The sequence below is a fragment of the Stigmatopora argus genome, chromosome 24 (genome assembly GCF_051989625.1).
Source record: "Stigmatopora argus isolate UIUO_Sarg chromosome 24, RoL_Sarg_1.0, whole genome shotgun sequence".
Classification (NCBI taxonomy): domain Eukaryota; kingdom Metazoa; phylum Chordata; class Actinopteri; order Syngnathiformes; family Syngnathidae; genus Stigmatopora; species Stigmatopora argus.
Window position 1 is genome coordinate 3,443,375 of NC_135410.1, and position 22,711 is coordinate 3,466,085.

General features: G+C 42.3%; 1 protein-coding gene across 7 annotated transcripts in view; it reads right to left on the reverse strand.

Moving 5' to 3' along the window:
- Window positions 1-49: 49 nt before the first annotated feature.
- Window positions 50-22,711, reverse strand: part of pomgnt1 (protein O-linked mannose N-acetylglucosaminyltransferase 1 (beta 1,2-)) — a 120,823-nt gene continuing 98,161 nt past the window's right edge. For 5 of the 7 annotated variants that reach the window (XM_077594624.1, XM_077594622.1, XM_077594625.1 and 2 more), the window contains 8 exons: window positions 16,470-16,542; window positions 16,106-16,234; window positions 12,147-12,272; window positions 11,987-12,051; window positions 5,719-5,763; window positions 5,474-5,609; window positions 3,620-3,729; window positions 50-710 (listed from right to left, as the gene is read on the reverse strand). In XM_077594624.1, the coding sequence (XP_077450750.1) occupies window positions 629-710; window positions 3,620-3,729; window positions 5,474-5,609; window positions 5,719-5,763; window positions 11,987-12,051; window positions 12,147-12,272; window positions 16,106-16,234; window positions 16,470-16,542 (766 nt within the window). In that variant the 3' untranslated portion in view covers window positions 50-628. Of the gene's footprint in view, window positions 3,550-3,619; window positions 3,730-5,473; window positions 5,610-5,718; window positions 5,764-11,986; window positions 12,052-12,146; window positions 12,273-16,105; window positions 16,235-16,469; window positions 16,543-22,711 lie in introns of all 7 variants that reach the window. The other 2 variants (XM_077594623.1, XM_077594626.1) reach the window with 2 other exon arrangements.

Consider the following 22,711-nt stretch of genomic DNA (forward strand, 5'->3'; position numbering starts at 1 on the left):
ACACTGAAAAATCTCACATTGATAAAATTTAAACTGGTCACTGTAGAGCTTAGATATTAACATATATTTATTGTATTTTCAAAATAATTCAAAACACAGAAATTAATGTATGACATGTTGCCAACAAAAGTGAGTATACCCCAAGGGAAAATCTCAGAATTGGGCCCAAAATGTCAATAATTTGTGTGGCCTCCATTATTTTGCTCCACTGCCTCAACCCTCTTCGGCATGGAGTTTACCTGAGCTTCAAAGGTCGCCGCTGGAATCATCTTCCATGATGGCATCACGGAGCTAATGGATGTAGGAGACCTAGCCCCCACTATACCCCCCCTTTATTTGAGGATGCCCCATGGATACTCAATAGGGTTTAGGTCAGGGGACATGCTTGACTAGTCAGTCACTTTACCCCCAGTTTCTTTAGAAGAGCAGTGGTTGTCTTGAAGCTGTGTTTGGGGTCGTTATCATGTTGAAATATTGTTTCACGGGCCAGTTTACAGAGGGTAGGGCTCATGCTCTGCTACTGACGCCATACAGTATATGAGTGGTTGAACATTTCTTCAGGCCTGGGTTGGTGTGTTGTTTGGTTGTGACTAGCACAGAACTTTTTGTCTGTGTATAAAAGATAGGTTTAAAGCTGGTCCGCTGGTGCATCCTCTTCTTTCGGGGGCGGCTCTAAATGGATGGGTTTAATATTGGAAGGTTTCATCACACTGGTCAAAATAAAAGATAGGAAACAGTTATATATAGATACATTACATTCAAACACATCAGTAACTATTAAATTGTAGGCAATGTGGTAGGGTGACTTGTTGAGTTTGTGCACAAAACCCATAAAACAATTCATATATTCAATCATTTTCTTTACCAGTCATCCTTAGAAGGGTCGCCCTAACCCCCTTTCTGTGTAGCAATGAGAAGCCATTTTGGCTTCAGAGTGTGATCTTTGAAAATGATCTTTCCTTTTTCATTCAAGTTGAATTCTTTTCATTTTTATTTTTATTTTTAATGAAAATATTCACATTTGAGACCATACGTCAAATACAAATTACACTCGCAGCAATTGGTCAAATAAAACATAAATAAAATAAATAATATAAATAAATAAAATAATAATAAAAAATAAGTGAAACATGACACATATCACATAACTTCACACCTTCTTCACACAGTCGAGGACACTGCATGCGTTGCCGCGGCACACTGCTAGAGAGATGCGCTGTAACAGCCATGGACACTCGCGTGGCTCATTTGAAACAGACACGAGCCGGGAACCTACCTCTAACAGAAACTTCAAAGTGGAGTCCCCACATACACCTGAAGTTTCGTAGGCTATGGGCTGGAACAAGTATCTGTCAACAAGCGGTGCATACTTGACAGACTTCATTGACTGCCTTGTTCGCAGCTGAGCAGGCTTTTATTGCAGATGAAGCAATTGATGATTGAGAAAAGGTGTCAACAACTGTCACATCCCATGTCAAACACTTTCCCATCTTCCATGGAAAGATTGACAAGCCGTCAGGCCTTCGCTTGTCTGCACGCACTAGACCACTTGGTTCGAGAATTGAAGGAACACCAGCTTGACATAGTGCGCGTTTAACGATGTCGTTGATGTTGGAGTGACGAGGGAAACGACCAGCTTGGACACGGCAGGATAAGGGGTGGAGAGCTCGGCTATCTATTGAATGACCACATTTGCACAGAATCGGGTCACAAACTTTGACACCAAGACGATGAGCAATCGAGATGCGAAGCTCATCGGGGGAGAGCTTATTGCCCAAAGTCGTACTTGGCAAAGCATTCAACCAAGCTCCAGAGGGAAACGTCGACGCTGATAATATTCGACTGCGGTCCCACTGATTCGAGGAATCGATCAAATTGCCTTTCATCCTCAGGCAATTGATTTCATCCCACTCTTTCTGTACTCCGAGATGTATTGGAGTTGATGAATGACATTCATTCCAGGCATTTAGTGCGCCATCAATGTCAATTGATTTATGAGGATCAATTTGAGATGAAGACAAAACAGGTCGCACTAACTCAACTGTAGAATAGAATGATGACAGAAAAGAGGGGAGGGACAAGTCAACAAGGGAACGGATACCAATGCCACCGTGACGAATTGGGAGTTTCGACTGATTCCATGCGGACTGTGAAAAGTCAACATTCAACAACGAGGATAAACAATCTTTTATGACATGGTCGAAACTCTGTAGACAATTCATGTTACGATATGTCGGGGAGCTTCTCATCAAGTATTGACGTTTGGGAATGAAGAGACAATTTCGTAGGATGAACATGGCCTGATGATTGTCAATTTGGCACAGATTTGAGGTTAAACGCTTCAAATCGTTGAGTCGTGCATCAAGGAACTCTTGCATTGAATCTTTGTGGAGAGGTGCACCTAACAATGACCATTTATTAGTAGGTGCAACAACAATTGATGGGAAAAGTTCCTGAAAATGACAAATCGTACTCTGTCTTTCGTGGGGGCAAGGTTTGAAAGGTAAACTTCACATTTGGCGTCGTTGATATCAAGGCCAATGCTTCTGAAATTTTCTTTGACCATCGCAGCGTCCGACCAAACCACATCAGGGTCACCACCCAACGTTGCATCATCCAAGTACCACAAGTTGAGCTTGGATGACACTGCTTTTGAGATATGGGCTACAGCTAAGGCAAAGAGAGCCGGTCCAAGGGGATCAGCTTGCTGTATACCGGAGCTTGAGGGGATTATGTGGTCATCACAATAGAGGTTGGATGAATATCCGTTTTTTTTCCGAGTTTTTAAGAACTTTACTTTCACCCAATCAAACAATTTATTCATTTTAATTTGATCTTAAAAGACCTTTAAAGGAATTTCATCCCCATCACTTCAAAAACATTGCATATTTTTTTACATTTCTAAATAAAATCGTTTGTACTAGTATAAATATCATTGTTGGGACACCTGCCCACTGAGCTCCATTCCCTCTTCCCTGTGTGAGTCCCTTGATTGCAGGATTGGAAAGATGAATGAAGCTTGGACTAGGTGCAGATAATCATTGTAAACAGGATACTTCAACTGGTCCTTGGTCACTTAATCGCAGATAAACAAACAACACTACTCTACGAGTTTATGACTCCACCCTTCACTTAGACCTCAACTTCTGTAAATGTTTTATTCAACTGCTTTTGTTTTTGTTTCCAGATCCTGTCGTGCTTGCCTGCATGAGCGAACAACAGACTGGCCAGCTCAACTACTCAACAAATTACAAACCTGATCCCTCAGACACTGACTATCCTCTCAAAAACTGTCAATAAATGTTTGTTACTAAAGCTAGTAGCCTCCCTTTTTGGTGCGCGTCCCTTTACCCAGACCCTTGAAAATTTTAAATAGAAGATAATGTAAGATTGTAAAGTACGTAAGTAGTAGTAACCACAGTTTATTCAAGCCTGAATTAATCAATTTAACCTTGGGTGGCTTGGACAAAATCCTCAATATATTAAAAATCTTGACCGAATTCGTGACTTTGACAGTGAAGATGCACATGGAAGTATATAATTAGAACCCTGGTAAAAAAAAAAAATCCTAATTTAGTATAATATATAAAATGTATGTCAAGACTCGGCGTCAACTTACGAGTATGGGGAAATTGGTACAGCCACCACCAGCATATGATTCTTCTTTTTAAACAGTCGCCATAGCCCTTTGTGATTTCCACGAACATCCAAGTCCCAAACATGAAGGCACTTGATAAGAGCATGAGGGTAACACAAGTGACTTTTTAAAACAGGCAAGAGACACACTTGCACAGCAGTTAAATAGACTGTGTGGTCTTTTTGATGATTGGTTTCTAAATGCATAAATTATGTTTAAAGATAAGCGTGATGATCTTGCACAGGCTAAAAGCAATTTAGTGCTGAATTGCTGAGTTATAGAAACATTTTCAGCCTGTTAGCCCAAACAGTCTATTTTATATTAGCAAACCACCTACTTTGTTGTCATCTTCGTCAACTGCATAATGCTATGTGCAGTCAATGGCTAATCAGCACAATTACAAATCCTTAATTTCATTCACTACCAAACTATGCGGATAAGTTATAGACATCGTTCACCTGAATGTATCAACACTCCCGTCTGTATGTGATTTATGTTATCCATTATGCTATTTAGCATTGTCTAGTAACACAGGGTGCAAGGACGTGGCTATTTCAAATTAGGGAGCAAGTTAACAATGTCAAAGTGAAATTTATAGCCCTAAATCATAAAAAGATATGAGAGAAAAACTAAATGCAGACATTGTTTGGCATGCTGCATGCATTGCCGTCTCGTGCAAAAGTGAAAATAGGCTTTCTGTCATGTACTGTGATGTACAAATGACTAGACAGTTCTGTACTGTATGTACATGTAATTTAAATCAAAGTCCCACTATTATGGGTGGTAGGGTAAATGTACTTATCCCCTGTATGAACGTTATGATTTGAAACACTATCCAGCACACGCTGGTAGCTTACAGTGACATACAGTATCACTGCATGGCAAACCAAACTGGAGATTCTCACGCTCTTTCGAAGTATGACGAGTCTCAGTATGTCGAGTCGTCCGGGTAATTGTACTTGTCTTGACTTAAAAAATTGTGTTCGCTCATTAAGAGGGACGCAGAGGAATTTTTCTCGAATGACGCTAAATACCTCGAGTTTTTCGCCTCTGCCTTGACAAGTGATTTTATTATTTTCCATACCCTGTTGAAAGTAACTGTTGATGATATTTGTATTCTAGAACCTGGATAGGAGGGATACAAATTGATGTCTAATGAAATCTCTTTCAAAGTAACTACAGGGGGGAAATGTGGAGTATGGAATATATTCTTATGCTTTTTGTTAGTCAATTGGTTTATTTAATGTAGTCACTAGAATAGAATTTTGCATGACCTAGCGGAAATTTCCGTCCATGACACCTATGAGTTAGGGGCGCGTCATCTACCATGACACACCCATTTCTTTGTTCACAGTTTCCCGCCTAAAGTTTGTACCTATGTCACATGACCTTTGTCAATAAAACTGGTCAACCTGTTGGGGGGATGCAGGGAGTTCAAACTAGTCAGGCTGGAGGATAGACGCGCTCCTGGCGCTGGCTGCTCTGACTCCCTCCTTCAGCTGAAGCTAGATAAAACTCATCATGGCCGACTCTGTGTGCTTCCTCTAATTCGAAGTTATTGAATGTTTATCGATTAGATCCAACAGATAGATCAAAAAATGTCTGTAAGAAATCAGGTGAACAATTACAGCCGAATACAATGATGTGTATTAATTCCATCTACTTCTGTATTAACAATTGAATCGCTATTTCTCCAATATTAAATCTACAGTTGATAATAAAAAAACAAATTTCTTCCAAGCCTTACTTGGCAAAAGAACCCATTTGTTCCATGGTTTTTTGTCACCAAAAACAAATATGAATCCCCTCGACAACAGATAAGAGTATGGAGTTTACCTTAGCAAGCTCGGTCCAGGTCGATGTATCACTCTCCACCTCCATCTTAATGTACATAACATACACTTTTCCCTCAGAGTCTGGCAGGATCGAGTCATCACAAGGGTTCTTGGTGTGGTCTAGCAGCTCCGCCTCACTGGAACCATAAATTGTTTAAAAATGGATTTGACAAAGGTAGTTGAAACAATCGCAATCCAAAATTCTTTGTTATTTATTCAAGTAAACATGATCAGTGTATCACTCACCGAAGGAGGTTTTGGAGTTCCACTTCATAATTTTCCTTCTTTAAACTGTGAGAACAAGTACTGCACATAATCACCATTCTTTCATCTCATGAAGCCTAAGAGCTATAACCTTTGCACACATTGTACAGTATGTCATACTCAAAGAGACATTGCAGTGAAACCAAATATCAATTAATCGACACGATGAAAGACGAGTGTTGTAAAAAAGCCAGCCTAGCTTGAATTAATCAAAAATTTTAACTATTTTCAGAAGTTCTTACAAATTTTGAAAAATAAGGTCAGCTTATCAGGTCTCAAACGCTGTATGTGTGTCCGCTCATTGTGCTTAGAACACACGCCACTAATGTACCAGGTTTACCATCTACTCCTCTCTCAAGTGGTCAAGGTGCCTCAGCAGATGCAGCAATTGACCAAAGTAAATACGTACAGACAGCTACAATCCAGGTGAATTTTAGTGGGTCCTTGGCAAGATTGTAACTAAATCAGAGCTGCCAACCTCGGTCGACCCCATTTCAGGACTAACCTCCCATTTCCGGAGTTTTTCCGGAGTGAATGCGATTCACACAAAATCAATATAAAATGTAAAAAAATGTAGGAAAATTTAAATCAAACCGTTATTATCATGTTTTGACATTACCATATTTACTCACATATAAGCCGCTTTTGTCGGACAAAAATAATGACTCAATCGAGGGTACAACTTATATGCGCATGAAAAGTTGACATGCACGAAACTGCACGTTGACAACGCCATAACACCATAACGTCATGACCCCATGCCGCCATGATGCAAGAGAATGCGGCCAATAAGGCCATTTATTTTAAAATTGAGAAAAGATAAAGGCTAAACAACATACGATCGTAATCCGTTCCGAGACTGAGATCGTATGACGAGGTTCTCGTAACTCAAGCGGACGTTTCCCATTGAAATGAATGGAAAACAAATTAATTTGTTCCAGCCCTCTGAAAAAACACCAAAAACAGGATATTGGATTGGAAAAAAATGTTTTATTTCTTCTAATTCCCCATCTATTAACAAAGTAACACATAACTAGTGGTTTAATAGAAATAAAATGTGTTTAATCTAACTAAAATTGGGCGGATTTCGCCGAGGGGAGAGGGAGAGGCGCACAAAAGGGGTGGGGGGGCTTCGGTTATTTTTTCTACACAACGCACTTGTAAACGGAACAAACACTCCACCCTCACGTTCGCTATCGATGGGCTGTTTGCTGTTGTACTATTCTCTTCAAAATATTCCAAAAATGATGCACACAAATGTCCTCACAATCGGATAACGCACGACCACTTGCCAACGAGCAGCAGTCTTTTATCAGCGATCGCTCCGCTGCTCATGGGAGCTTCGGGGGCGCTGGCTAGCGGCTCCCTTTTAGCTTGTAGCATCTGTGGTCGCATCCGCTTTGAACGGTGCCTATGATAGAGTTGCTGCCGGGGATGCTATTGCGGGGAGTTGCGAGCCAGTGCCCCTGATGTTCTTATGAGCAGCGAACGAGAAGTAATATAATACTCCTCGTATTAGATAAAAATAACAGGAAATGCAGCAGCTGAGCTTACCCACGTATTGATTGTGGTTAAAGTTTTATTCTGAGAAAGAGTGCCATTGCCTGTCGGTTGTGTGCACGCGTATACTTCATTACCCAGAAAGCCTTCTTTTTCCCGCGCATGCGTGTTGTGCGTTTCCTGGTCTGAATAACTCATTCGGTGCTCATAGATATTGTTATACACGAAAGATATGCAAAAAAGACAGTGCCATGGCCACCTGGCTTGGTCGCATCACGAAATTTTGATCGCATGACGGGCGAATTATTCGATCGAAATTTCCGTCGTAAGACGAGAATGTTGTATGACGAGCGGTCGTATGACGAGGTACCACTGTAGTACTTAAATTTGATCCTACCAGTTGCGTATGATCGGGAACTGAAGGGTGTCTTTGGTTCCTTGGTTGCCTGTACTTTTCAAGGCTGGACTACTGAGTTTATATACTGGCTATGACCTCAGGTAAGAAGCGAGGAGAGTTTGGTCTGATTGGTTTTTTTTCTGCCTCCTGTTGGTCTGGAGGGGGGCAGATGTATCTTCCGCTTAGTTGACTTGACAGTTACTAAACACAGCACAGAGCAAAAAAAATGGAAGGCACCTGGCGAACTGGACGGCAGAGAGGATCGACGATGGGGGGCTTTTTTTCAGAAATGCAAGCCCTGGGTGCCGTTACAGCGGAATGCCATGGTCCTAAACCGAAAATAGAGCTCGCTCAGTGGACTCCGGAAGCCTCGTGGTAGCAGTGCTGATGATCCTCCAGAATTGTTTCAAAGCTCCCAACGACGTAATGGCAGAGGCCATCAACCTTGTCCAAAATAGAGCCCTTTGGACGGCTAAGATGGCTGCAAGGCACGGCGGAGCTGACTGTGGAATGTCTCCAGAAATGTTTCAATGCTCCCGGCACCGTTGAGGCAAACGTCATCACCCTTATCCGGAAATAGAGCTCTCTTGATGGGAAATTGATGGCTGAACGGCACAGAGGAGCGAAGTGGAAGTTTAATTCCCCCCCCAAACAATGACGGCCCCCTGAATCATCACGTTATCGTGGGTTTATGTGTCCCAGTGATCCTTGGAGCTATGTTGTCTGGGGCCTTGTGGCCCCGGTAGCGTCACTGTTAGGTTTATTATGGAATATTCTATATGTGTTGTAAGCATTTTTAATAAGTAATAAGGCTATAAACCAATTCATGGGACCATGGACATTTTTCCTCCACATCGTCACCTCAAGGCCCCACAGCTCGAGGACACATTGTTTTCGGACGCTTTTCGGCAGAACACAACGGGACTGTTTTGACGGGACTCCAGCAGCAGATGGCGATAATCGCATTATTGTTTGAAAATACGGATGCTTTGTTTACATTATAATACTGCTTTGTTTACATTATAATACTGCTTGGTTTACTTTAGAATGCTTTGTTTACATTATAATCCTGCTTGGTTTACTTTAGAATGCTTTGTTTACCTTATAATGAAAATATTATGCAATTCCTCACACCGTTGTTTGGGTGCCTTGTTCAACTTTTATGCTTACTTCGGCAATTCTCACACAGTTGTTTTTCTAACCATCTAGGGTGTTATTGTACTGATTACATAAACAAGTTTTTTCGAGTGTCGCGATTAAATACAATGATTCAGTTACTACAATTGAGAATGCCTTGTGGACTAAGACGACGTCACAAGGTACCTCCTTGCAAGTGTAACCAGTTATGTTGAAAGATGTTTTCCTATTTTAATTAAATATTACTAATAATGATTTAAAAGGTTTTAATCATTATTCCAACAGTCACCCATGGCAAACTGGTGAGGCAAGGCACCAGATAAAGAATGGCTCAGAAGACTTTTCATGATGAGTAAGATCAATGAACTACGGATTCCCTCACCCGGACACGGGTCACCGGGGCCCCACGCTGGTGCCCGGCCCAGCGGAGTGGCAAAATATTGAGTGCCTGTTGGCCGGGCCTACAGCCATGGAGCCCGGCTGGGCACAGCCCGAAGAGAAGATGTAGGTTCCCCCTCACATGGGTTCACCAGCTATGAGAGGGGCCAAAGAGGTCAGGTGCGTCGAAAGCTGGGGGGCAGCCATAGAAGGGATCCTTGGGATGTGGAATGTCACCTCTCTGGTTGGGAAAGAGCCTGAGCTAGTGCGTGAGGTCGAGAAATTCCGGCTAGATGTAGTCGGGCTCACCTCTACGCACAGCTTGGGTTCTGGTACCACTCCGACACTCTTCCACTCTGGAGTCGCTCGCTGTGAGAGGCGCCGAGCAGGTGTGTGCATACTTATTGCCTCCCGGCTCGGTGCCTGTATGTTGGGGTTTACACGGTAGATGAGAGGGTAGCATCCCTCCGTTTTCGGGGACAGGACCTGACTGTTGTTTGTACATATGCACCAAACAGCAGTTCAGCGTAGGCACCCTTTTTGGAAGGGGTGCTGCAGAGTGTTCCTTTTGGGGGGACTCCCTCATTTTACTGGGGGCCTTCAATGCTCACGTGGGCAACGACAGTGAGACCTGGAGGGGAGTGATTGGGAAGAACGCCCCCCCTGATCGGTGTTCTGTTATTAGATTTCTGCACTCATCGCGACTGACAATAATGAATACCATGTTCAAGCATAAGGGTGTCCATATGTGCACTTGGCACCAGGACATCCCAGACTGCAGTTCAATGATCGCCTTTGTGATCGTGTCATCCGACCTGCGGCTGCATGTCTTGGACACTGGTAAAGAGGGGCGGAGCTGTCAACCGATCACCACATGGTGGTGAGTTGGCTCTGATGGTGGGGGCGGATGCCCATGCGGCCAGGGAGACCCAAATGTTTCGTGAGGGTCTGCTGGGAATGCTTGGCGTAGTCTCCTGTCACGAGTTTCAATTCCTGCATCTTTGGGTCCGGCACCACACACTCGAGGCGATATATGACAGGAAGATAAGATGAGATGAACAATGACGGCAATTGCGATGAAGAACGCGGTCTTTAGTACTTTTTCAAAATTTTAAATCAAGGGGAGAGGAAATATTTTCACTGAATACAGTACTTAAAGCACATGTGTCAAAGTGGCGGCCCGGGGGCCAAATCTGGCCCACCGCATCATTTTGTGTTGCCCGGGAAAGTGAATCATGAGTGCTGACTTTCTATTTTAGGAACAAATTAAAATGAAAAGTATAGATGTATATTAAATTTCCTGATTTTCCCCCTTTTAAATCAATAATTGTAATTTTTTAATCAATTTTTTTTCTGGGTTTTTAGTTCAAAAATCATTTTGTAAAATCTAAAAATATATAAAAAAAGCTAAAATACACATTGTTTTAAATCTATAAAAAACTGAATATTCAGGGCTTTTAATCCAGTTCTTTTAATCCATTTATAAAAAAAATCTAAATATTATATATAAAATGGTCCGGCCCACATGAAATCGAGTTGACGTTAACGCGGCCCGCGAACCAACCCGAGTCTGACACCCCTGACTTAAAGTATTTACAATGTTTTTATTTATAGATTATATTTAGATATTAATACATTAGTCTTTTCATATGCTTATAGCTGTAATATTTAATAAATACACTACTTGATAATTGTACTTATGTACTTTTATTTCTGTATAGGTGCAAAAATAGGTAATATGCTAGTAATAATAGGAGTGATCCTACTTTGCGGTTTTTCGATTATCGCGGCCGTGTGTGGTCTACAATATCCGTGATATTCTAGGGATTACCGAATCAATTTTGTATGTAAATGTATGTATGTATGTATGTATGCCGAAAAGGACAAAAAATAATGATCTCTTAAGCTTAAGCAAAGCGCTGAAATTGCGAGTGGCAGCTGAGTAAACATGTATATTCAAGCAGGTAAACAAAATGTAACAACTTAAAATTATGTTATGCAGAAAAACTCAAGAAACAACTCCGTAGCAAATGAGGGTCGAAGGCATATTAATCAGGAATCATCCCTGGCCAGAGCTGATCATCCATAGTCTCGGAAAAAGATTAATAAAGGGCCCACAAAGGGGGCTTTTGGTGGGACTGTCGCGCTCCTACGCTATCGGTGGCCACTACCCCACTTTGGCCTGGCTCCTGGCTCTGGCGTCCACCTGGAGCGCAGTTTTCGGGTCCGGCTAGCACTCTGCTCCCCTGTCGCACATTGTAGTAAATATGCTGATACACTGGTTCTATTGTCCGCTTACAGCGTGCTAACTTCGGTTCTGGCATCATTGAGACGCAGCTTGCTTCTAGCCAGCGGGAGACCAGCGAGGTGTTGGTAAATAGCAGCTATACCACGACAATTAAAAAAAGGATACAGGAAGCGTACGTATTTACGTTTTGGAGGATGTTTGATTTAGTTTAATGGTTCTATCATGGATTGTTTTGCGGAACTTGGAACAAAAGGTTTCCCATCCCAAGCTTGTTGTGCCTGAATATTTCTTATGTAGAATCATTCATAAGTAGAGGTACCACTATATAGTGGTAGGGGCGGGCCAGGAAGCATGAGTTGAAGGTGATGTCACCTGACCCCCCTTTTACGCTCACCTGAAAAATCCAAGCAGGTAAGACAAAAAACAACAACATTTTTTGCTTTAACTCATATTCAGCACTCAGTTGTTCTCAGCCTCAGCACTTGTGTTCTAAGATTACATTAACATTATGCATTTGATGCATTTAGAAACTAAATAATCAAAATGACCGGAGGGTCCCTTTAAAACGATCAGTAATTGGCTTTACACACCTGTCAACATTCTTCAGCTGCACGTGAGGAACTGTGTTAAACTTGTGTTTCTTGAAATATACTTCCTATGAAAAAGGAGAATAGTAAAAATAAAACTGTAACTTGAATTAGAATGTCGTGAATAAACTTGAGTTTTATTTATGAAAAGACTCCATCTTACATGAAAATATCCATTCATGTTGAGACCAATGATGCCAAAGTGGTAGGAGCGGGACACATCAGGTATGATACACTCTCTTCCCTTCCTTTGTTCTGGCATTCGCATCCACATGTCCCAATCCCACAACTACGAACAGACACATACCTCATTCGCATCAAAAACACCATAAAAGCCAAAAACAATTCGTAAAAAAACATGAAAAGCTTTCACATAACATATTTCAAACTATTTTTGTGGTATACATTCAGTTGGATAGATAGTTTATTTCTGTGAAAATGTAAATGTGTCTCATACCAGGCTCCATTTACATAGGGATGCTGTGACAGCAATTTGTAAAGATTGTGTGGAGATTTGTCCTCTTGGTCAAACAGCCAGCAATGGAGGCAGGCACATGAATGGGAAGTGTGTGTTACATGCACACTTTGCCGCTAATGGTGTCCTACAATTTATGAGCCATGTTCTGATCTCCATAAAGTGCCATTTCAAGTGAATCCTAAGTGAGGTTCCACAAGGAACGGTTTCACAGAAACTGCATGGTGTGGGGAATAAAACTGTTGCAATTGTTGGCAGTGAAATCCTTGCAATGATAGTGCAACCCGATAAAAAATGTTGTCACACAAAGCTTACATGTCTCATCATTACATCCAGATTTTATCAAGTTGGAGTCTTTGGGTCGACAACTTAAGCAGAGAAAACCAAACTCCCGAGGCATTCTTACAGCAGCCAGTGCCATCATCCAAACGTGAAGATCGCTCCCCCCCCTCTCACACCCCCGCCTTTTGCAGACCTACACTACGAAAGTCACAGAGGAAGAACTTGCCCTATCGAAAGGAGACCGCAAAGACCTTATTCGTTTCCGCAGTGGACACCACCCCCTGCTCCGCCGTTGGCTCCACCTTGTGGGGAAATCCGACTCGGATCGCTGCCGCCTGTGCGACGAGGAAACAGAGTCGTCTGAACACCTATGGCTCCGCTGTCCGGCCTTAATGACCGAACGCTACCATTGCGGCCTGGGCAACTCCCTGGATGAACTAATCCGTGTTCCAGTGGCAGCTCTAGCGCTGCTGAGGGTAATCCTCAGGCGCCTGAGGTGAAAAAGAAGAACAGCAGCCAGGAGACATTGTATCCCTAGCGTGTCCTGAGTCAATCTCGGGGCCTCCTGCCTACTGCAGGATATGCGTAAAACACCTCACGAGGGTGCCGGCCAGGGGACACCCTAATAAAATGTCCATATCACTTCTTCTGGCTCCTTCTGATGTTGAGGAAAAACAGCTCAAACACAAGCCGCTCCCAGATGATCAAGCGGCTCATTCATCCTCTAATGGAGAGCCCGGAGACCCTGTAGAGAAAACTCATTTCGGCCGGCTGTATCCGCAATCTTGTTCTTTCGGTCACAACCCAAAGCTTGAGACCATAGGCGAGGGTAGAAATGTAGATCGACAGGTAAAAAAGGGAGTTTGCCTTTAAGTTCATTATGACGACATTATGATGATTCTGCCTTACTGCAGATGATGCAGCCACTTGCCTGTGGATCTCCAGTTTCATTCTTTCTGCACTCAGACCAAGACCGTGAGATATTTTAAGTCCTCCACTTGAGGAAGGAACTCATATCTGGAGCGATTTCAACAAGCAGCATGTAAAATAAATTGGTGTCGTTTCTAACAAGATGGAAAAATGATTAGGCTTACATCTTATATTCAATTTTATTGAAGCCGATACTTTCCTTTCCCTGTTATAATGCATAACTATTATAGATATTGTGAGAAACCTTCACTTACATTTCTGAAAGCTATTGCTTGAATTTGTACAAACATGCTAACTCGTGCTTTGTAGCAATTTCATCGGACTAGCAGGTGCACTTGGGTGAAGAGAAGGGGTGGAGCTGTAAAACGATCACCAATTGGTGGTGAGTTGGCTCCTATGATGGGGGAACATGTCAGTCTGGCAGACCCAAACCTTTTGTGAGTCTGCTAGGAACAATGTTACCTCTTAAAACGAGCTTCAACTCCCAACCCTAGCAGAGCTTTGTCCCTTTGCTTTACGAAAGTGGACCATGTTCTGCGCATGTATTGCTTAGGTAGTCGTAGCGGCAATCCCAGAAACACCTGGTGCTATCAAGTTGAAGAAAGAGTCCTACCTTTTTGGCCTGTGAGAGGGAGTCTGATGGGTACTGGCTGGCCAAATGACATAATGAAAAATAACTTACCTGTCATTTAAGATGAGATGCAGGAGTGATGCAAATACAATCTAACCTTATACTCGTGTGCGGTCGATTGGTCGCCGGTCTTTTGGTCGCGGTCTTTAGGTCGCGGTCTTTAGGTCGCCCGGAAGTTTGGTCGCCGGTCTTTTTGGCCGCCGGTCTTTTTTGTCGCCGGTCTTTTGGTCGCGGTTTGGTCGCCCAAATGATCGGCTGCTGCCATCTACTGTCAATTTATTAAAAAGAAACAAAGCAGATTCACAGATGGTGTTTTTATTGAAGCAGTCCAATGAACCTTCATTCTCTCTGGGAGAACTTGCAATGTTGAAATACTTTAGATTAGATGGTCATTTTTTTCAAACAAATAAAAGTATTAGTATACTTTTAGCCCGGAACTTTGACATTAAAATAAAAGGCAATAAATATAATTAATTTATTAAAAAGAATACAAAGCAAATTCACAGATGGTGTTTTTATTGAAGCAGTAAAACTTAAAAAAATCTAGGAACCTTCATTCTCTCTGGGAGAAATAAGAGCACTCATTTAACACATCAGCTGCTGCCATCGACTGTCATAGGCGTCCAATGAACCTTCATTCTCTCTGGGAGAACTTGCAATGTTGAAATACTTTAGATTAGATGGTCGTTTAAAAATTCTAGCAACCTTCATTCTCTCTGGGAGAAATAAGAGCACTCATTTAACACATCAGCTGCTGCCATCGACTGTCATAGGCGTCCAATGAACCTTCATTCTCTCTAGGAGAACTTGCAATGTTGAAATACTTTAGATTAGATGGTCATTTTTATCAAACAAATAAAAGACTTTCTCTACTATTTTGAGAACACTTGGCTAGGTTCTAATTTAAGGGTGGACTATAGAAACCCGGATCGATTCGAGAACAATGTAGAGTACCTGCAAGCCATTGCATACAATTTGTAATAAAAACTCCCATCTGTCAATTCCCTTTGTACATAATTTGTAAGTTTGTATTTGTAATTTTTGTACAGAATTTGTAAGTTTTACTGCTAGAATTTGTAAGTTTTACTGCTTCAATAAAAACACCATCTGTGAATTTGCTTTGTCTTCTTTTTAATAAATTAATTTTACTTATTGCCTTTTATTTTAATGTCAAAGTTACGGGCTAAAAGTTTACTAATACTTGTATTTGTTTGATAAAAACGACCATCTAATCTGAAGTATTTCAACATTGCAAGTTCTCCCAGAGAGAATGAAGGTTCATTGGACTGCTTCAATAAAGCCACCGTCTGTGAATCTGCTTTGTTTCTTTTTAATAAATTGACAGTAGATGGCAGCAGCCGATCATTTGGGCGACCAAACCGCGACCAAAAGACCGGCGACAAAAAAGACCGGCGACCAAACTTCCGGGCGACCTAAAGACAGCGACCAAAAGACCGGCGACCAATCGACCGTGTACCCTTATACTGGCCAGTGGGGAGGCCCAAAGATTTATAGAGCCTATGGCCACCCCTGGTCTCCCCTCTGGGGGTGTCCTCACTCCCTGATGGTAGAAGCTTGAAGGGAAAACCTAGGACACACTGGGGAGACTCTGTTTCCCGGCTGGCCCGGTAAAATGGGTGGGGAGATTCTGGGTTTCGCTGATGAAAATGCTAACCCTACGACATGAACTCGAATAAGCAGGAGAAAATTAATGAATGATAATATATAAGCTGTGTAAAGAGAATGAACATTGAGGTTATGTGACAGGTACACTTAAATAAGTAGAAAAAGAAGAATTTGACACCTTCTCAGGTGTTGGCCATTTTGGCTCAAGTTCATCCTTGTAGAGACTCTTTTTCAGGACCCAGCCAAGGCCAGGCATACTTTCCACTCTGTAGAGCAAGGTGGGATCCTCTGCTGTGTGTTCGTAACCCTGTAGAATTCAAAGAAAAAAGAAATGATCAACTTAATGCTCATTAGTGTAGTAGATCCCAATCTCTCCATATCATTGTGCAACTTCAGTTATGATATATAGCATCTCTGGATGTTATGTATATGAACCTGAGCAACTAGATTATTATGCAAGAACACATAGTAGCTACATACGCATTATATAAATAAGTTTACTTCGGAGTGGGGGGTTGGATAAGCGCAACCAGTTTACTTACGAGATCATTCCAGGCTGATATGCAATACAGGCTGTCATCCTCATCCAAAAGATGAACAGTCTGACTCAGAAAACTAGAACGAAACACAACAGAAAAAATTATCTTGAAGAAACTCTCCAACAACATTTTGGCATGTTCTGTTTTCAAAATAATAGATAGAGATATGCAAGTTGATAGCTATAACTAGCTATAGGCACGGGCATACAACTTGAATCGTTCGACCGTCAGTACCATTTATAAACAGAAAGATCGAGCAGCAGGACCCAAATATTGAACGTTGCACAAAGTTTGCAAATCAATTGAATGATGCCATACAGTGGTACCGCATCATTTATGATGAAAAAAAAGAAGAAAACTGCAATCGTCATTAGGTCGCTTCTTTTGGCCAGTTTCTAATACATAAATCTCTCTCTCTCTCTACAGTACTGTACATATTCTCTCCATTTTATTAAATGTTTTTTTTTTCAGTACAAACCAATGCGTGTTACTTATACAAGCCTTAAACATACAAATGCACTTATATAAACCTTCAATATACTTATATCGGCCTTAAACATAAATTATAATACAAAATATAGCACTGAATCAACTTACAAACAAATTCAACTTATGAACAATCGCTCGGAACCAATTGCGTTCGTAAGTAGGGGAGCGTCTGTATATATTAAAACAAAATTATGCAGGCACAAAGATTTGGCAACCCCAACATAAATTGAATCAATATTCTGTAGATATCTCTTTTGCCAAAAGAACAGCTCTGCGCTCTTATGATTTCCAATGAGTTTAGATGTAGAGTTTTTGGACCATTCTTCCTTACATAACATCTCAGTGAAGTGAAATAGATGGACAGCCTGCTTCAGGTCATACCCCAGATTTTCAACGCGAATCAGGCCTGGTGACATGGATGACGTTCCAAAAACATTGTGCTCATTGTGGGCCAATGTATTAAAGAAAACGCTGGCTCTAGTATAATCTTAGCATTGTGATTGTTTGTTGAAGTTTATTCTTCAGAAAATATTGATATTGTATGGAATTCATACAACGCTTATTCTTATCATTTTTCCTCATATAGGACTGGTCAAACCGCCACACAGTATCCACCACGGAAGTGAAGTGCTTCTTTTGGAATATACCTTTCTTTCGTCACCGTGCATAACATTGTTTTGTCTCCTCAATTACATTAAAAGGCTCCCAATAACATTACTTTACTGAATTTGATAGATTGGACTGTGGTGAGAAAATATATTTCTACGAAATATAAACAAAAAAAGCAACAAAAAATGTTTTTATCCCATTTCGTTGTTGGACAAACAACTACAGTTCAGTCATACCTCTACTTAGGAAATTAATTGGATCCAGATTTTTTTTCGTAACTTAAAAAATTCGTAAGTAGAGGTATATTTTATATGTAAATTCTCTAGTTAGTTCCACGGTCCTTACACATCTACCAATTAAATCCTTTAAAATTGGTCAACATGTCCCAATTTTGTATGAAATATGTGAGAAACAAAAATGAGGGAAAATGATCATAAAATTATTTATTAATGTCAAAAAATGAATAACAAGTATACATAGCCTTTGCGACTCGGCCCCACCCATCGCGTGGCGTGGTTTCTTTGGGCTAGTCTGCAATGTCTTGTGTGTCTTGTGTCTGTCTTCTTGCTGCGGCCAAGAAGTTTCCCGAATGCGGGATGAAGTGAAGTTCTAACCTAACCCAACCTGGCCTAATGTATATGAATATGTGTGTGTGTGTGTGTGTCTGTGTGTCTGTGTGTGTGTCTGTGTGTGTCTGTGTGTGTGTCTGTGTGTGTGTCTGTGTGTGTGTCTGTGTGTGTCTGTGTCTGTGTGTGTCTGTGTCTGTGTGTGTCTGTGTCTGTGTGTGTGTGTGTGTGTGTGTGTGTGTCTGTGTCTTGGTCTGTGTCTGTATCTGTATCTGTATCTGTATCTGTGCCTGTGTCTGTGTGTGAGTGTCTGTGTCTGTGTCTGTGTGTCTGTGTGTGTATCTGTGTGTGTCTGTGTGTGTCTTTGTGTGTCACTGTGTGTCTGTCTGTGTGTGTTTGTGTCTGTGTCTGTGTGTGTGTCTGTGTGTGTCTGTGTGTGTCTGTGTGTGTATGTGTGTGTGTCAGTGTGTGTGTCGGTGTGTGTGTCTGTGTGTGTGTCTGTATGTGTGTCTGTGTGTGCCTGTGTGTGTCTGTGGGTGGTGTGTATATCTGTGTGTCTGTGTGTATGTGTGTGATTGTGTGTCTGTGTGTGTGTCTGGGTGTCTCTGTCTGTGTATGTGTGTGTGTCTGTGTATGTGTCTGTGTGTGTGTCTGTGTGTGTCTGTGTGTGTGTCTGTGTGTGTCTGTGTGTGTGTCTGTGTGTGTGTCTGTGTCTGCGTGTGTGTGTCTGTGTGTGTGTGTGATTGTGTGTCTGTGTGTGTGTGTGTCTGGGTGTCTCTGTCTGTGTATGTGTGTGTGTGTCTGTGTATGTGTCTGTGTCTGTGTGTCTGTGTCTGTGTCTGTGTGTGTGTCTGTGTGTGTGTCTGTGTGTATGTCTGTGTGTGTTTCTGTGTGTGTCTGCGTGTGTGTGTCTGTGTGTGTGTCTGTGTCTGAGTGTGTGTGTCTGTGTGTGTGTCTGTGTATGTGTCTGTGTATGTGTCTGTGTGTGTGTCTGTGTGTGTGTCTGTGTGTGTGTCTGTGTGTATGTCTGTGTGTATGTCTGTGTGTGTTTCTGTGTGTCTGTCTGCGTGTGTGTGTCTGTGCGTGTGTCTGTGGGTGTCAGCATGTGTTTCTGTGTGTGTGTTTTGTGTGTGTGTCTGTGTGTGTGTGTTTCTGTGTGTGTGTCTGTGTGTGTCTGTGTGTTTGTGTGCATTTCTGTGTGTGTCTGTGTGTGAATGTGTCTGTAAGTGTGTGTGTGTGTCTGTGTGTGTGTTAATGTGTCTGTAAGTGTGTGTTTCTGTGTGTGTCTCTGTGTGTATCTGTGTGTGGGTCTGTGTGTGTATCTGTGTGTGTCTGTGTGTTTGCGTGTGTCTGTGAGTGTCTGTGTGTGTGTCTGCGTGTGTCTGTGTGTGTGTCTGTGTGTGTGTCTGTGTGTGTCTGTGTGTGTCTGTGTGTGTCTCTGTGTGTGTCTGTGTCTGTCTGTGTGTGTGTCTGTGTGTGTGCCTGTGCGTGTGTCTGTGCGTGTGTCTGTGCGTGTGTCTGTGTGTGTCTGCGTGTGTGTGTCTGTGTGTGTGTCTGTGTGTGTTTCTGTGTGTGTGTGTCTGTGTGTTTATGTGTGTGTTTATGTGTGTGTCTCTGTGTGTGTCTCTGTGTGTGTCTGTGCATGTGTTTCTGTGTGAGTCTATTTGTGTCTGTGTGTATGTGTCTGTGTGTGTGTATGTGTGTGTCTCTGTGTGTGTCTGTGCATGTGTTTCTATGTGTGAGTCTATGTGTGTCTGTGTGTATGTGTCTGTGTGTCTGTGTGTGTGTGTGTGTGTCTGTGTCTGTGGGTCTGTGTGTGTGTCTGTGTATGTCTGTGTGTGTGTCTGTGTGTGCGTCTGTGTGTATGTGTATATGTGTGTATCTGTGTGTGTCTGTGTGTGTCTGTGTGTGTCTGTGTGTGTTTCTGTTTGTCTGTGTCTGTTTCTGTGTGTGTGTCTGTGCGTGTGTGTGTCTGTGTGTGTGTCTGTGTGTGTGTCTGTGTGTGTGTCTGTATGTGTGTGTGTCTGTATGTGTGTGTGTGTCTGTGTGTGTCTGTGTGTGTCTGTGTGCGTCGGTGTGTCTGTGTGTATCTGTGTGTGCCTGTGTCTGTGTGTGTCTGTGTGTGTCTGTGTCTGTCTGTATGTCTGTGTGCGTGTGTCTGTGTGTGTCTGTATGTCTGTGTGCGTGTGTCTGTGTGTATATGTGTCTGTGTATGTGTGTCTGTGTTGTGTGTCTGTGTGTGTGTATCTGTGTGTGTCTGTGTGTCTGTGTGTGTGTCTGTGTGTGAGTATCTGTGTGTGTGTCTGTGTGTGTATGTGTCTGTGTGTGTATGTGTCTGTGTGTGTGTCTGTGTGTGTGTCTGTGTGTGTGTCTGTGTGTGTGTCTGTGTGTGTCTGTGTGTATGTCTGTGTGTGTTTCTGTGTGTCTGTCTGCGTGTGTGTCTGTGCGTGTGTCTGTGTGTGTCAGCATGTGTTTCTGTGTGTGTGTTTTTGTGTGTGTGTCTGTGTGTGTGTGTTTCTGTGTGTGTGTCTGTGTGTGTATGTGTCTGTGTGTGTCTGTGTGTTTGTGTGTATTTCTGTGTGTGTCTGTGTGTGAATGTGTCTGTAAGTGTGTGTTTCTCTGTGTGTGTGTATGTCTGTGTGTGTGTTAATGTGTCTGTAAGTGTGTGTTTCTGTGTGTCTCTGTGTGTATCTGTGTGCGGGTCTGTGTGTGTATCTGTGAGTCTCTGTGTGTGTGTCTGCGTGTGTCTGTGTGTGTCTGTGTGTGTGTCTGTGTGTGTATGTGTGTGTGTGTGTGTGTCTCTGTGTGTGTCTGTGTGTGTGTCTGCGTGTGTGTGTCTGTGTCTGTCTGCGTGTGTGTCTGTGTGTGTGTCTGTGCGTGTGTCTGTGCGTGTGTCTGTGCGTGTGTCTGTGTGTGTCTGCGTGTGTGTGTCTGTGTGTGTGTCTATGTGTGTGTTTCTGTGTGTGTGTGTGTGTGTTTGTGTGTGTTTATGTGTGTGTCTGTGCATGTGTTTCTGTGTGAGTCTATTTGTGTCTGTGTGTATGTGTCTGTGTGTGTTTATGTGTGTGTCTCTGTGTGTGTCTGTGCATGTGTTTCTATGTGTGAGTCTATGTGTGTCTGTGTGTGTGTCTGTGTGTCTGTGTGTGTGTCTGTGTCTGTGGGTCTGTGTGTGTGTCTATGTGTATGTCTGTGTGTGTGTCTGTGTGTATGTGTGTATCTGTGTGTGTCTGTGTGTGTCTGTGTGTGTTTTTGTTTGTCTGTGTCTGTTTCTGTGTGTGTGTGCGTGTGTGTGTCTGTGTGTGTGTCTGTGTGTGTGTCTGTATGTGTGTGTGTGTCTGTGTGCGTCGGTGTGTCTGTGTGTATCTGTGTGTGCCTGTGTCTGTGTGTCTGTGTGTGTCTGTGTGTGTCTGTGTGTGTCTGTCTGTATGTCTGTGTGCGTGTGTCTGTGTGTATATGTGTCTGTGTATGTGTGTCTGTGTTGTGTGTCTGTGTGTGTATCTGTGTGTGTCTGTGTGTCTGTGTGTGTGTCTGTGCGTGAGTATCTGTGTGTGTCTGTGTGTGTATGTGTCTGTGTGTGTGTCTGTATGTGTGTCTGTGTGTGTATCTGTGTGTGTCTGTGTGTGTATCTGTGTGTGTCTGTGTGTGTCTGTGTGTATGCGTGTGTCTGTGTGTGTGTCTGTGTGTGTCTGTGTGTGTCTGTGTCTGTGTATGTCTGTGTCTGTGTGTGTCTGTGTGTGCCTGTGTCTGTCTCTGTGTGTCTGTGTGTGTGTGTGCCTGTGTGTGTGTCTGTGTATGTGTGTGTCTGTGTGTGTCTGTGTTTCCCGGTAGCTTCCTCTTGTTCCCATGTGTTTTAACACAGATTCGTATGGATTGCATTGGATCGGATAACTTTATTCATCCCGTATTCGGGAAATGTAATTGTCACAGTAGCAAGAGGGTGAGAATGAAGATAGAGGAAAGGCATTTTAGACATTAAATAAATAAATAAGTGTGTTGCTGCAATATATATATATATATATATATATATATATATATATATATATATATATATATATACAGTGGTACCTCGACATACGATCGTAATCCGTTCTGAGACTGAGATCGTATGACGAGATTCTCGTAAATCGAGCGGACGTTTCCCATTGAAATGAATGGAAAACAAATTAATTCGTTCCAACCCTCTGAAAAAATACCAAAAACAGGATATTGGATTGGAAAAAATGTTTTATTTCTTCTAGTTCGCCATGTATTGACAAAGTGATAAATAATGAGTGGTTTAATAGTAAAAAAATGTGTTTAATAGAAGTAAAATTAGACGCATTTCGCGGAGGGGAAGGTAACGACACACACGGAGGTGGGGCGAGGTGTTGGGGGGACTTTATCCACGGCAACGACGCACTCGTGTAAAACATGTTTTATTTCTTCTAATTCGCCATGTATTGACAAAATAATAAATAACGAGTGGTTTAATAGTAATAAAATGTGTTTAATAGAAGTAAAATTGGACACATTTCGCCGGGGATATCGACAGCGACATACCCACGGAGGCGGGGCGAGGTGTTGGGAGGGACTTTATCCATA